At 41.1% G+C, this 14,446-nt stretch overlaps 1 protein-coding gene across 1 annotated transcript; it reads left to right on the top strand.

Annotated features, from left to right (window-relative positions):
* The first annotated feature begins 3,416 nt into the window (after window positions 1–3,416).
* Window positions 3,417–14,087, top strand: prpf6 (PRP6 pre-mRNA processing factor 6 homolog (S. cerevisiae)). Its single transcript, XM_061670285.1, has 21 exons — window positions 3,417–3,619; window positions 5,272–5,434; window positions 5,521–5,639; window positions 5,729–5,807; window positions 5,919–6,095; window positions 6,595–6,723; window positions 7,076–7,170; window positions 7,242–7,398; window positions 7,812–7,974; window positions 8,055–8,173; window positions 8,257–8,475; window positions 8,734–8,856; window positions 9,773–9,894; window positions 9,982–10,120; window positions 10,349–10,468; window positions 11,089–11,265; window positions 11,341–11,474; window positions 12,704–12,795; window positions 12,878–12,992; window positions 13,072–13,198; window positions 13,330–14,087. The coding sequence occupies exons 1-21, from the start codon at window positions 3,432–3,434 to the stop codon at window positions 13,480–13,482; spliced, it is 2,910 nt and encodes a 969-aa protein (XP_061526269.1). The 5' UTR covers window positions 3,417–3,431; the 3' UTR covers window positions 13,483–14,087.
* Window positions 14,088–14,446: the final 359 nt, after the last annotated feature.

The following is a 14,446-nucleotide window of genomic DNA, read 5'->3' as shown; positions in this document are numbered from 1 at the left end:
TCTGACACCTATGGCTCATTTTCATAAGCATGCCTATACAGTATCCTCACATTGTATATTCAAGAGGCTTCCTACAATATTTACTCGAGGTGACCTCGCTGCTACAAAGAGTGAAGGGGTTCAGTTTGTTGACATAGCAATTATTCTAATGAATCACAACTAATATGACTGACCCACAATTCACAAGTGTCTTCATCACATCACTATTCCAAACACACACTTATCCTTTGTGCACAGTCTCAGTTTCTTGCACACTCATCATCAGAGTGAAAAGTTTGCTGTCATACTAGGCTAAGAGGATCAATAATTCCATTTGAGCATCTGTGGCAAAAAAAAAAAAAAAAAAAAGACGCCAGTTGGGCTGTACTTAAAAAGGAAAATCAGTTTCCTGTTGACCTTTTACAATGACACTTTTCTTTGTTATTACACAGTTGCTAATCAGAGCTCAACAAATCATGAATCCCGTCTGTCAGGACATTATTCTGTGTAAATCCCACTTTCTGCTTCTGTCCAAGAGATGGTAATTGAGTTTAGCATGTGTGTGTAATAGAGAAAAACGACAATTTCTGGGTCCTATTTGCCGACATTGTGCTGTGGTTTTTAATGAGTTAAAATTAACTCGGGGATGCTGCTTAGACTGAATGAATGATGTGTGTATCTATGTGTGTGGGGGTGTGTTGGCTGATGCACGAAAAGTATGCCAGTAAAGCTGTTGTCTGGTCATCTCACCAACCCTGTGTCTCTTTGTCCTGACGCCTTATAGAATGAGTAAATCATCAAAGTAGCATAATCATACAGAATTCTTTTTCCCATGTCCTGATGTTCACTCCCATGCAACTCTGGGTGCATTCGGCTACGTTATCACACTATGGACATCTGCTGATTCAAAGGGGAAGATATTGCAGCGGTCCTTCTATCCCTTGCCATGCGAATGCTAGATAAACAGATTAAATAGAACTATGCCTTCATGCAAAGTGACGCACACACGGATACATGGATATAGTGCAGTTTTTTATGTGCTTGCGCGACAAGATGAATATCACTTACGCAGCAAGACTTCTTTATTTATTGTTGACAGGAAAAAAAAAAAACAAATGAGGAATTGTATCATTTGAACCATTTTAGTTCATCCTTTTTCTTTACCACTTAGCCTCATTCGGGTTAGGGTCGCTGGTTTGCTGGAGCCTCTCCCAATTGACCTTGGGCAAGAGGCGGAGTACATCCTGCACGTACTGGAAACAAGTCAATTGCAGGGTACACTCACAGTCACACCTTTGGAATTGAATGTTTTCAATTGGCAAAATATGCATGTTGAGGGGGATGTGGGATTAAGCCAGAGAAAGCCCACGGGGAGAACATTCAAACGCCACACGGGAAGGCCGCAGCTGAGATTCGAAACCTCCGCCTCAGAACTCTGAGGCAGAATATGCTAACCAGCAATCCACTGTGCTGCCCCTTTCGTAACGTATTTAATTTAGAGAGCAGATGTACGTTGTCCTGATGCAGATAACCAGGGGGACACAATTAGTATCTTGATTCTTTTCCAAGCGCATTTATAGGAGTGTTGGATAGCAACAACACCCGCAGTGCTGAGACGACTCTCAGCTCTTCAATATGAATATTTTACTGCCTACAAGGCAACCACTAATTTAGATGTCTAGTGAAGGTTGTATTAAAAATGTTTGGAAATGATAGTAGATGTATAGTTAATGATAAAAATGTGACATTAGACAGTTCTGTATGTGGTTAGAAGACTTCATAATTTATTACTGTGGCACGGTTACTCTCTTTCACCAATTATACAGGCCACCGATGTCAAACTACGTATGATACATTATAAAAAGAATAATTAGGTCTAAATCAACGAGTCGTTGAACTCATCACATAAAAGTAAAAGAAGCAATGTGCGAGCTGGATGAATTTATGAGAAGTTCTGTAGACTACTTGGTCATTAAATTAGTCGTTGGCAGTGTGAGTTTTGTCAGGCAGTACATTTTCATCATACCATCTTTTCCCATGAGCATGATAATGTCTACGCTCCCGGCCGTTTAAATGAAGAAAAATGTAAAGGCTCAGAGAAAGCGTGGAGTGTCGATGGGTGAAGTGAAACGTGATTGAAAGCAATTGATAGAGGAGCTGGCCCCACTTCTCCTCGAGGGATGAAACCCAGCGACGTCGAGCTAATTACTGTGACTGTAATCTACTGTTTCAAGTTTCAACAGTTTCTTCAAAATATCCCAAGCTAATGTGCCTTACAATACATTAAAATAACCTCGTCACGAGTATATGTACCGTATTCTGCAACTCAATTGTTGAATTGCAGGGCAGAAAGTCGAACTTCGAAAATTGAAAATGGTGAGGTTTGCTGGCCGGTACAAAAACATTCGGAAACTATTACAATATTTGGACCAAAAGAACTACGACTCCTTGTCTATCAAGAATGACACATGCTGGGAAATACAAAGATGTTCTCAGCTTTGCAGCCATCACTGCTTTTTTGCATTCACACAATAGCAGACAGCAAAATATATTGTTATTTCTGACATATGAATGAAGATATATGATTTTGTGAAAGTGACTGATTTATTGCATGTCTTTACCGTTATTAAGATTGTAGAAACACATCAGTGTAATGAGTTTAATGGGTAGTTAGGATCTTCTATGCACTTGTATCTGCAGAGTTTCAATTGTGCAACTCACACAATTTTTTTTATGAAGCTGTTTATGTCTTTACCTTGACGGACTTTTGTCTTTACCATGATGCAAGAAGTGTATTTCAATGGGCCACCACCATTTGCTCTGTCAATAAGGATTGCCTTTCGTATGAATGCCTGCATTTTTACATTTTTCCATAACGTTTTGAAAGTATGACTTGAAGCGTGGCTGTTTCAGCATGGAAGACGTTTAACCATATAAACCCAAGGTGGCACACACACAAAAATTGCTAAATTCGAATTATTTCCCCCTTTATCGATAGTTACTCATCAAATGATATGAAAATGACTCATATGATCATTTAATATAATTTAAAGATCGTATTTCGGATCCTTTTAGACCTAAAATAACTAAGTTGCTGAACGAGAGCAATTGACTACTCGTCAGCAAATAGCGCCCTTCTGTGGCTCTCTGTTTTGTGACACCCAAAAGGAGCACAATATAGGTCGAATTCTAGTACACTACTCGGCGCTGTTATCTCTAATGAAATATATGTTTTGTATACAAAGTCGCACTTAGAATATGAAACGTCTGCTTAGATACAATAAACTGAATACATCAACAAGCTTTGTTCCGTCTATTTTATTCAGATTGCGAAAATAAAGATCGTAGCCTCCTTTCCCAATGGGGGCGCTGTTACAAATCAAACGTTGTGACGTTTAGATGGGCGGAAGTGCCCGTGTTATTATCCGGCTCGTCGTTGTATCGTCGAAAAGATGTCTGCCAGTGTGGTTAAGCAGCCGGTCAAAAATGTCCCTAAAACAAATGCAGCGGGCACCGGAGCAGCGGGGACAAGCGGTGCCCCCCCAGTTATTCCTCTCGCCTCCCCGCTGATGGGGAAAAAGAAGAAACCTTTCCTGGGGATGCCCGCACCGCTGGGTTACGTCCCCGGTTTGGGCAGAGGGTAAGCTAACTTTGTAGCCAGCTTGCTAACTATAAACCTTGTCTGTTTTACCTCTACTTTCCTTGAACGAAATAGTGTCTTGACCATCACTTTTACGTTTAACTATAGCAATGTTACTTAAATTTGTTAAAATACATTTACATCACAACAGACTATCATTGGATAGAGGAGTGTTACATGAATAAAATTAGCCACCTTTTACGTCGGAAATTTGCCAAAACGTTCTGCCCAGAAGTCAGGGTAAATCATGAGGAAACGTGAGTCCGAAACCTTGACTCTTTGGGAGAAAAAAAAATGCCGGATGTTTCGTCATGTTGAGACGAAACTGTGACGTTTACATGACCAGGTCCCACCAGGGCTGCTACACGAGGGCTGAAATTTGGCCACATTGTTTTGAACAAGTTAAACTTTAAAATGGCGTTGGGAGGGATGGAATAGACATTAATTCTTATTACCGTGTGATTTTTGACGCCGAAATTGAGGAACGTTTTCATCTTTGTCATAAGAACAGAAAATCTCAACTGAATTTAAAAAAATTCAAAAACAAGGTGGTAAAGGGATTTCCCAACAACCTAATTTGAAAAGAACAAGTAATACCTTGCGCAGAACAATGAGAACACACTATTTTTTGCTGGACCGCTGCTAAATTCACACACACATTAACTATTCCACCTTGTCAACATATGACGTGGTAACTTGTGGACACTCTGCAAATAAAAATAATGCCCTTTGCACAGTTGTTGAAGGGTATGTTACTTGAATTTTCAAAATACCTTTCCATCAAACTTGACTGTGTTATTGGATAGAAGAGTTGTTGCAAGGGTAAAATGAACCCTAGTTTATAAGACTCGGATAAGGATTTTATGCCACTTTTTACGTCAAAAATGTGCCGAAATCCTCTGCCCTGAAATCAATTTAAATCATTAGGAAATGTGAGACTGTAACCTTGAGTCTTTGGTAGAAAAATGCCCGAATTTTTCTTATGAGTTGAGACAGAAATGTGACGTTTAACTCGAGCGGTGTCCGCTTGAGCCATCTAAGCATCTCATTTTGATGATCAAGCTGAGACCAATGTGAACGCCAGAATTACTTCAACCTTACAAAAATAATAAGTGAATCATATAGTAGTTTTCTATCGCCACCGAATCCTATGAACGTGTGATTTTCGACACCAAAGTCGAAGAACAGTTTTATCTCTGTCAGAACCAAAGAAAATCTCAACCAAATTGAAAAATTCAAAAACGAGGGAGTAAAGGGATTTCCCAATAATGTAATTTAAAAATAAAAAGTATTATTTTGCGTGAAACAATAAGAAAGCATACCTTTGGTGGACCTCCGTGAAATTCACGTCCCTTATTTCCGGGTTAAAAAAAAAAAGGAAGAAAATTGCGGACGATTTTATGGATTTCGTAACATACCTGGATAATGCCCTTCTCAAGAGTTATTGACACTTAAGATGGGCTTTAAGTTGTAGCTTTTTCTGTCTGTTGTAATGGGCAGTGAGTTTAGTTAAAATTTTTCTCCCAGCTTTAATTTCTAACCCCTTCGAGGTCAAATACCTGTTAAAATAATACATCGATTTAGCTTGTATTTATCCAGAAAAAGTCTTAGTCTTGTACAGGATTACATTTGCCTTCGTTGCTTTCCTTCAGGGCTACTGGTTTTACAACCCGATCTGATATTGGTCCCGCTCGTGATGCGAACGATCCAGTGGATGACCGACATGCACCCCCCGGGAAGAGGACGGTTGGGGACCAAATGAAAAAGAACCAGGATGATGACGATGAAGATCTGAATGACACCAATTATGATGAGGTGCCTTGTTGTATTTGTGTCAAAACCAGCTACTCTTCCTATCGCCCCCTATTGTTTTATACTTTTAACTTATACTTTTCTTCCAGTTTAATGGATATGCGGGGAGCTTGTTCTCCAGTGGACCTTACGAGAAGGATGATGAAGAAGCAGATGCTATATATGCAGCTTTGGATAAAAGGATGGATGAAAGACGCAAAGAAAGAAGGTGGATTATAAAACACAGCAGTTATAAGATTTAGAACAAATAATTTCTGAATCTGACAAGTTAAGATTGAGATCTTATTGTGTTTTAAGGGAGTTGAGAGAAAAGGAAGAGATTGAGAAATACCGTATGGAGCGACCCAAAATTCAGCAGCAGTTTTCAGATCTGAAGGTACAGATTGAAACAAATCACAAACTTAATCATCTCATGAAATGTGCTGCTTCTTTTTTTCTTGCTATATCAGATTTTTTTTTTTTGTCTCCTCTCTTCTTCTCCACACAGAGGAAATTGGCAGAGGTCTCAGAGGAGGAGTGGCTTAGCATTCCTGAGGTGGGAGACGCCAGGAACAAGCGCCAGAGGAACCCACGCTATGAGAAACTCACTCCTGTCCCAGACAGCTTTTTCTCCAAGCACCTTCAAACTGGAGAGAACCACACCAGTGTGGACCCTCTGCAAGGGGTTGGTATACATGCAAATACATGGTCATGAAAAATGTTCATGACAGTCTCTCATATACATACATGCAAATCTTTCGGCAAAATTTGCCCTTTTGAACTCAAAATAGGCCATTTCCGTGAATGGCTCAAGTTGGAGGCCAAAGCAAGAAAGCAAAGAAATTCGGCAAATTTAGTTATAATCTTAATGTGTACATCAATATGTACTTGAGCGCTGTTAAATGTTTTTCTGCTTGAAGAAAATGTTTTTGTTTTTTTTGCCTTATTGTACTCTTCAGAATCTTCCAGATTGCTTAATTTATGTTAGGAAAAAAAAGAAAATTATCTGCGGGGGCTCAGGGGATCCCCCTAGATCCCCCATGCCCCCACAAAATGTTTTTTTTTGGTCACCTTTTTCATGCCTTTGGTCTTTGTATGTCTGCATGTTGAGAAACGTGGTGTATTTTTCAGTCTTTCCATGTAGGACACCCCCACTAACTGTCATTGTCGCTTCTCTCCTTTAGCTTGGTGGTCTTAACACACCATACCCAGGAAGTATGACGCCAGGCCTGATGACGCCTGGCACGGGAGACCTGGACATGAGAAAAATTGGTCAGGCCAGGAACACACTCATGGATATGAGACTCAGTCAGGTAGTTATTACAGCATCCTCAACTAATTTTCAATTTTTCATCTTGTGATATATTTTTTGGCGGTGTTGGGGCTGCAACGATTGCAGCTGGACTGTTCTGGGTGTCTGCGAACAACCAGAACAGTCCAGTTGTGATTAATTCAATGTCCTGACTCGTGAGAGTGAAATGACCTGGATGAATGAGAATATTCACAGACACGAATGGGATGATTATTAGAATAATCAATACTTCAAATATTTGATAGCTGGAGCCCTAATTAAGACTAATCCTAACAAAGGAAGCTCTAGGATACAGTCGTCTCATTATTTTATCATTCTGTTTCTCAAGTGTCTGTCTCTTTCTCTTTTATCAGGTGTCTGACTCGGTCAGCGGTCAGACAGTGGTGGATCCTAAAGGCTACCTTACAGACCTCAACTCAATGATCCCCACGCACGGAGGAGACATCAGGTAGAGGTTTATTTGTGCCTATAGCATTTGATGAATTCTTCATGGCTGGATTTTCACTCCGTATTGTGCAGTGACATTAAAAAGGCTCGTCTGCTGCTGAAATCAGTGAGGGAGACTAACCCTCATCACCCGCCTGCCTGGATTGCCTCAGCCAGGTTGGAAGAAGTGACGGGGAAACTGCAGGTGGCCCGAAACCTTATCATGAAAGGCACAGAGATGTGTCCCAAGGTGAGGGAAGAAAGAGCTTGAGCGCGTATGCAGAAGCACAAATGTGTGTGCGTGTGTGTGTGTTTGTGTGCATTGTCATGCGTGTATGTTTAGTTTTTTTTATTTTTGTAAAATTTTTTGTTTTAGGTGTGTTTTATTGTTTTTGTGTGTGTTTTGTTGGTTGAACCTGTGTGTGACTCTTTGTTCTTGTACAGTATGTGAGTTTTTGCAAGTGCGTTGTTTGTCAAAAGCAGAAAATCTTCCATTAGCCTCTGCTGCATACAGGGTGTGTACTTAATTGAGTTTGTCTTTGGTAGTCTAAAGTTGTGTCATACCATCATAGTTGGTTTTAGTCACATTTACCTAGGGTTAGTTTTACTTTTAACGTATTATCACTGTTAAGAAAAAAAGTGCTTGTTCTCTCTGCCCATCAGAGCGAGGATGTGTGGCTAGAGGCAGCCAGGCTCCAGCCCGGTGACACGGCCAAAGCTGTGGTAGCTCAAGCTGTCAGGCACATGCCGCAGTCGGTCCGAATCTACATCAGAGCTGCGGAGCTGGAAACGGACGTCAGAGCAAAAAAAAGAGTCCTCAGGAAGGGTAAGGCTCAAGTTAAATGTACCAATGTTCCAACTTTGTTTTATTATGTTTTTTTGTAATGGTTTTTGATGTTCATGCAGCCCTGGAGAATGTGTCCAAGTCAGTTCGATTGTGGAAGACAGCTGTCGAATTGGAAGAGCCGGAGGACGCCAGAATCATGCTGAGCAGAGCAGTGGAGTGTTGCCCTACAAGTGTGGAGGTACTTGTCGAAACCATGGTTCCATTAGTATCCCCAGTGCGAAAAACCCCATCAGTACTATAGCATTTCTGTCCATCATCTAGCTGTGGCTGGCTTTGGCTCGTCTAGAGACGTATGAGAACGCCCGACGAGTCCTGAACAAAGCTCGTGAGAACATCCCCACAGATCGCCACATCTGGATCACTGCCGCAAAGTTGGAGGAAGCCAATGGCAACACACAGATGGTGGATAAGATCATTGAGAGAGCCATTACCTCGCTGCGTGCCAACGGGGTGGAGATCAACAGGGAACAGTGGATACAGGTGTGTTTGTGTTAGTCTTTAAATAAATCGGTGGCAGTCTTGTCAACTGAGGCTTGAATAGTGACGGTGTGACAGTCAAGCTCATTCGTGGCCCAAACGGTAATGTAACTGTCTCATTCAAACTTTTTATTTGATAATTAATATCAATCGCTACGGGAGCTAAGCAAGATAGCGCATCAGAATTGTACACAAATTGAGATTTGTGCCTCAAGCTCATTAAATTAGATGTCCTCCTTGATCTGATTTCTTTCCTTGCAGGATGCAGAGGAATGTGACAAAGCTGGCAGCGTTGCCACCTGCCAGGCCGTAATCAGAGCAGTCATCGGGATTGGCATTGACGAGGAAGACCGCAAGCACACCTGGATGGAGGACTCCGATAGTGTGCGTATATGCAGTTTTGCTCATCGGTTTACACACCAAGACAGAATGTATAAGATGTGTAACTAGGGCTGCAACGATTAATTAAATAACTCAAATGATTCGATTAAATGAAAAAAGGTTGAAGCAAAGTGTCTGCCTCGAAGAAAGCTTGGGATCGTTTCATGCTTAAAAAAAGGAATGCAATGTATACCGCACGTCTACGCTCTCCAACACAAGGCAGCACATCGATGTTAGCTCATTTAGTATAGCCTACCATCGCTAGTTCGACCATATTGTCATGCTACCGCAAGTGGACGAGGATAGACACAGCTTGCTGGTAGACTTTCGATTGCTTTATTGAACAAACGGTAAGAAAACAGACAAACAGTTAGCAGCCAGCCCACTATACACTCTCATTTCCTTGCGCCTACGTCACTCACCAGGCAATCCCCCAATGGCTTTTAAACCCATACTGACTCATAAACACTACAGTACAATGTGAGGATGGCAACCAAGTGGACAAAAATAATACTTGTACCTCAAACGCATGTTATAGTGTTTAACAATGTAAAATATATTTTTTTTATCCGATTAATTGCTTATTGGTAGAATACTTGATTCTAAAAATATCTGGTAGTTGCGTACTTAATAATTACAGTATTTAAAAGAAAACACGAATGATCGGGTTAGAGCACATTAATTTTATTTTTAATGGGATTCAAATTAAACTCTAAGGCATTTCAGAATTGCACAATCAAAGAAAAATAGGCTATAGAAAATAATGGGATGACTCCGTTCAGTCATCGGGCATATTTCCCCCCACATTTCTAATATTTCACGAATTCTCTCAGACTATTTAAATTTATGAGCACTACTGCAAGTTAAACATTAGATATTTTCAGAGTTCCTCGAGTTATCATATTTTTTTGTGTTCTAGTGCGTCGCCCACGGAGCATTGGAATGTGCCAGGGCCATCTATGCTCATGCTCTGCAGGTGTTCCCCAGTAAGAAAAGTGTATGGCTTCGAGCTGCCTACTTTGAAAAGAACAATGGAACCAGGTAATCAATAGCTCACACCATCGGTGACCTTTTGTAATTAATAATTTGGTTCATATTGCTCTGTGTTTTTCTATATGTACCTGTCAGGGAGTCTCTGGAGACTCTGCTCCAGAAAGCTGTGGCTCATTGTCCAAAGGCAGAGGTACTCTGGCTTATGGGAGCCAAATCCAAGTGGCTCGCTGAGGACGTGCCTGCTGCCAGAAGTATCCTTGCTCTGGCCTTCCAGGTAATAGAGCTAAAAAATAACAATATTAAGAATTAAAAAAAGATTCCAAACTATTATTTATTAAAAGAGAATTATGAAAAAAAACATGTTTTTAAATCAATTTCTCCAACACGCAAACAATTTTCAAAATTTCCCCCTGTGTTTGGATTAGATTCTGGATTTTGTTGGTATGTAAGCAGTCATTAATTGTTGAGCACTGTATACACTCCACTACACACTCTTCCACAGGCTAACCCCAACAGTGAGGAGATTTGGTTGGCTGCAGTCAAGCTGGAGTCTGAGAATAACGAGTATGAGAGAGCCCGTCGCCTGCTAGCCAAAGCTCGGAGCAGCGCCCCCACGGCCAGAGTGAGTTCTCTCTCCCCTCCTCACTTTCTTCTCTTCTCCTCATACTTCAACCTGCAGCTACCCTGTCTCTCACCCACATGTCTAGTCCAAAATCTGTTTTAACTACTCCGTGAACACTACCTTTTAGTTTATTTTCGAAGTGCACAAAGTAACACCTTTAAACTGCCGTGTGTTTAGAATTTTTCCAATGGGTGTCAGTGCAAACTAAGATTCTGATCTATCATCGCATCGCGAATAGGTGCAGTGTCGGGTGTCACTCACCACTTTAAAATTATGTTTTTGATAAGATAATTTGTCTTGTGTGTCAAGTTTGGGCTTGTGGAGTTCTAAACTTCAGCTGACAGTAGACGCTGACAGGAGTGCACTTCCATTATTACTTTTACTCAGGGTGATCTGGGCCACTCCTGTTAGTTTGATGGTGTTTGGTGACCTGAGTCTTCATTGTATTTTGGGTGTGCTGATCGCTCCTACAGATATGAAGTCATGATGTGGCATTAATGAGCACTCAGAAAGTGTCACTCAATTCACAGCAAGCATATTAACTTTGTTGGATTTTAAAAGGGAGTTCACGTTGTCTGATTATACACATTTTCAGTCTGACATGGGTGTTGTCTTTAAAGGTTTTCATGAAGTCAGTCAAATTGGAGTGGGTGTTAGGGAACATTGAAGCCGCTCAGGAGTTGTGCACAGAGGCCCTGAAACACTATGAGGACTTTCCGAAACTCTGGATGATGAGAGGGCAGATTGAGGAGCAATGTGACAATATGGACAAAGCCAGAGAGGCCTACAACCAAGGGGTGAGCTACTTGTTAAAATCATCGTCATTATCATTTCATCCTCTTAAGTGGCTAACGTCCCAAATTTTCATGCAGCTGAAGAAGTGTCCCCACTCTGTGGCCCTGTGGCTGCTGACATCGCGTCTGGAAGAGCGAGTGGGACAGCTGACAAGAGCCAGAGCCATCCTAGAGAAGGCGCGACTCAAGAATCCCCAGAGTCCAGAGTTGTGGTGAGGAAACGTACACTATAGAAAACAGAGAAAGACACATATATTAAGCACAAGTCTTCAGTCACTGTTCAGTGAGTGGCCCGGGTTTTGAGACATGAGCTGCCGATTAGCTTTGAAATATTTGAAATATCAGAATCAGAATCATCTTTATTTGCCAAGTATGTCCAAAAACCACACAGGGAATTTGTCTCCGGTAATTGCAGCCGCTCTAATACGACAACAGACAGTCAATTGACAGAGAACACTTTGAGACATAGACATTGACCAAAAAAACAGTCACTGAGCAATAAAGGGTTGCTAATTATCTGGTAATCCTGGTACTTATTTATTTATTACAAGTGTGCGAAAAGATGCAGAGTCCTAGCTCTTCGAATGACTAATATTGCAATATGTGCAATGACCATTGTGCAAAGGGCGCCGAGACTTCAAGCGAGTAGTACGATAATATGAGCTCGTGGCAGGTGACTCAACTGACTGCACAAAAAGCAGCAGTATGGGTGATCAACTGTAATTAGTATATATTCTTTAAAAAAAAAAAAAAGAGGTTTTCAGCTATTTATTTCCAGTCTCAGATAAAGGTTACTGTCAAACTAAACATAAAACAAAGAGAATTACACCCTATATTTGAAACAAGCACATAGATAGCAAACAATGAGAAACGCCATAGCCACATGCGCTAACAATTATCATCTATGTGGCAGTGTTGTTACTATTTAACACATTCACTGCCATTGACGGCTTTAGAAGTCAAATATCCATGTTAACTGGGAAGGCTGGCGGTGAATGAGTTAAGCAACTGCTATCCGATCACAAATGGTGCAGCAGGTTACACATATAGAGAATATAACAATTCTCACAGGCATATAATCGTTATCCTCTGTGAAAAACGACTAATATTAGTGCCTAACTGATGCGCCGAGAGAGGAGTTAGACGTCTCAATGAACAGTATATCTGCTTCTCTTATACTGCCCCCTGGTGGCCAAGGTGCGCACACCAGAATGAGCAGCGCAATGTGCATTGCAGGAGAAAGTGTGATTTAAAAACCTTCAATCTCTTTCTTTTTAAGTTCAGTTTTCTTTTTTTGGGGGTCTCTGGAACAGATGAATGGCATTTTTATTCATTTTAATGGGGAAAGATGATTTGTGGTACAAATGTGATCAAGAAATGAATTCAACTATTTTTTAATGGCACCACTGTACTTGTCACTCATGTGTCTCTTGGTAACCAGGTTGGAATCGGTCAGATTGGAATTTCGGTCCGGACTGAAGAACATTGCAAACACGCTGATGGCTAAAGCTTTGCAGGAATGTCCTAATTCAGGTGAGAATGTGACCAATGTAGATGGAATCCATGCATTTAATTCAGTCTCTTAATGTACTTCAAAATTCTAATTTTGTTCAAGGAATCCTGTGGGCCGAGGCAGTGTTTTTGGAGGCCAGGCCACAGAGGAAGACGAAGAGTGTGGATGCTTTGAAGAAGTGTGAACACGATCCGCATGTGTTGCTTGCTGTGGCCAAGTGCGACTCCATCTTTTTATATATTCTATTAAAGAATCCTCATGGGTTGTGGTTTCCCAATTCAAATGTATGCTCTTAGGTTGTTCTGGAGTGAGCGGAAGATCACCAAAGCCAGAGAGTGGTTCCTCCGCACAGTAAAGATAGAGCCTGACCTGGGAGATGCCTGGGCTCTCTTCTACAAGTTTGAACTGCAGCACGGGACAGAAGTAAGGTTCTTTTTCGCTTGCACTCAATCCCTAGACTGTCATAAATTATTATTTTTTTGTTGTCTTTGAGGAGGATACCCAGCTGTAATAATGGCATGATTTATCTGTATGTGGTTGTTGTCACCCATTAGGAGCAACAGGGAGAGGTGCGTAAGCGCTGTGAGAATGCTGAACCACGTCACGGCGAGCTGTGGTGCGCCGAGTCCAAACACGTCCTGAACTGGCAGAAGAAGACAGCTGAGATTCTTGCACAAGTCGCAAGCAAGATCAAAAACACGTTCTGAGACTGTGGAGTTGAACTCACGTGGCGAACCATCGTCAAGTCACGGAAGGAAGGGGACTTGTCGCTATGGACTCACGCAGCGTAGCTTCGTTGTTTGTATTTGTCCATTTGCAGCACACACAATGTGAATTGACTAACTGGTGTTGTGATAAACTGTTAAATTGGGCTTTCATAAAAAAAAACGTAAACTTCAATTTTTATTACTGTGACTGCTTGATGGCATGATATTGAGTCTTGATCCATGTGTGCAGCTCCTTCTGGAATATTATTGCAGTTGTTCCTAATTGTACTTGCAATGCATTGCAAATAATGAGTCTTTGTTCCTTGTGTTGTACAGTAAAAAAAAACTCTTTCTGCAGCAGTGAAGCATCCAGCACACCCACGCTTTGTGTGGAAGTGTGTGTACAGTAGAACAACACAGCAAAATTAAATTGGGAAAAAAAATTACCACCAGTGTTGAGAGAGAAATCTATCTATTGGTCTCACTTTATGGGGTAGAACCCAGGAGTTGGGATCATTTTCTTTAGTTTTTATATAATCCCTTGTCACGTGGTCTTGTTTTAGTAATTTGACTTCAAAAATACTTTGCAATAAACAAATAAATAAACAAAAGTTGCACCACCTCTTCTTGCTGCTCTCCCAGTTAAATCGACCACAACTTTGTGTTTGTAGACATGAGCGCAAGATTTGCGCGTCGTGCCGTGTGAATGACACGATGAGGACTTATGATTGATTGCATTGTTTTCGTTGACTTGGCAAGACCGGGTTAAGTTGAAAGCCAAAGGGAAGCCATTCATGACGGGGAATGAAATTAGAGCCGGTATGACTTTGGTTATGGCAAGTACGCTTAACTGCTGTTTTTTTTTTTTTTTTTTTTTTTTTTTTGCATCCTTGAAACTGCAGGAGGAGGTTTGGATAGAACATATCTAGCCGGATCTTAGGTGGATCCCACAAACCTGGATGCT

Source organism: Phycodurus eques, chromosome 1, assembly GCF_024500275.1.
Source record: "Phycodurus eques isolate BA_2022a chromosome 1, UOR_Pequ_1.1, whole genome shotgun sequence".
NCBI classification, from domain to species: Eukaryota; Metazoa; Chordata; class Actinopteri; order Syngnathiformes; family Syngnathidae; genus Phycodurus; species Phycodurus eques.
This window is presented reverse-complemented; position numbering and strand designations above follow the sequence as displayed.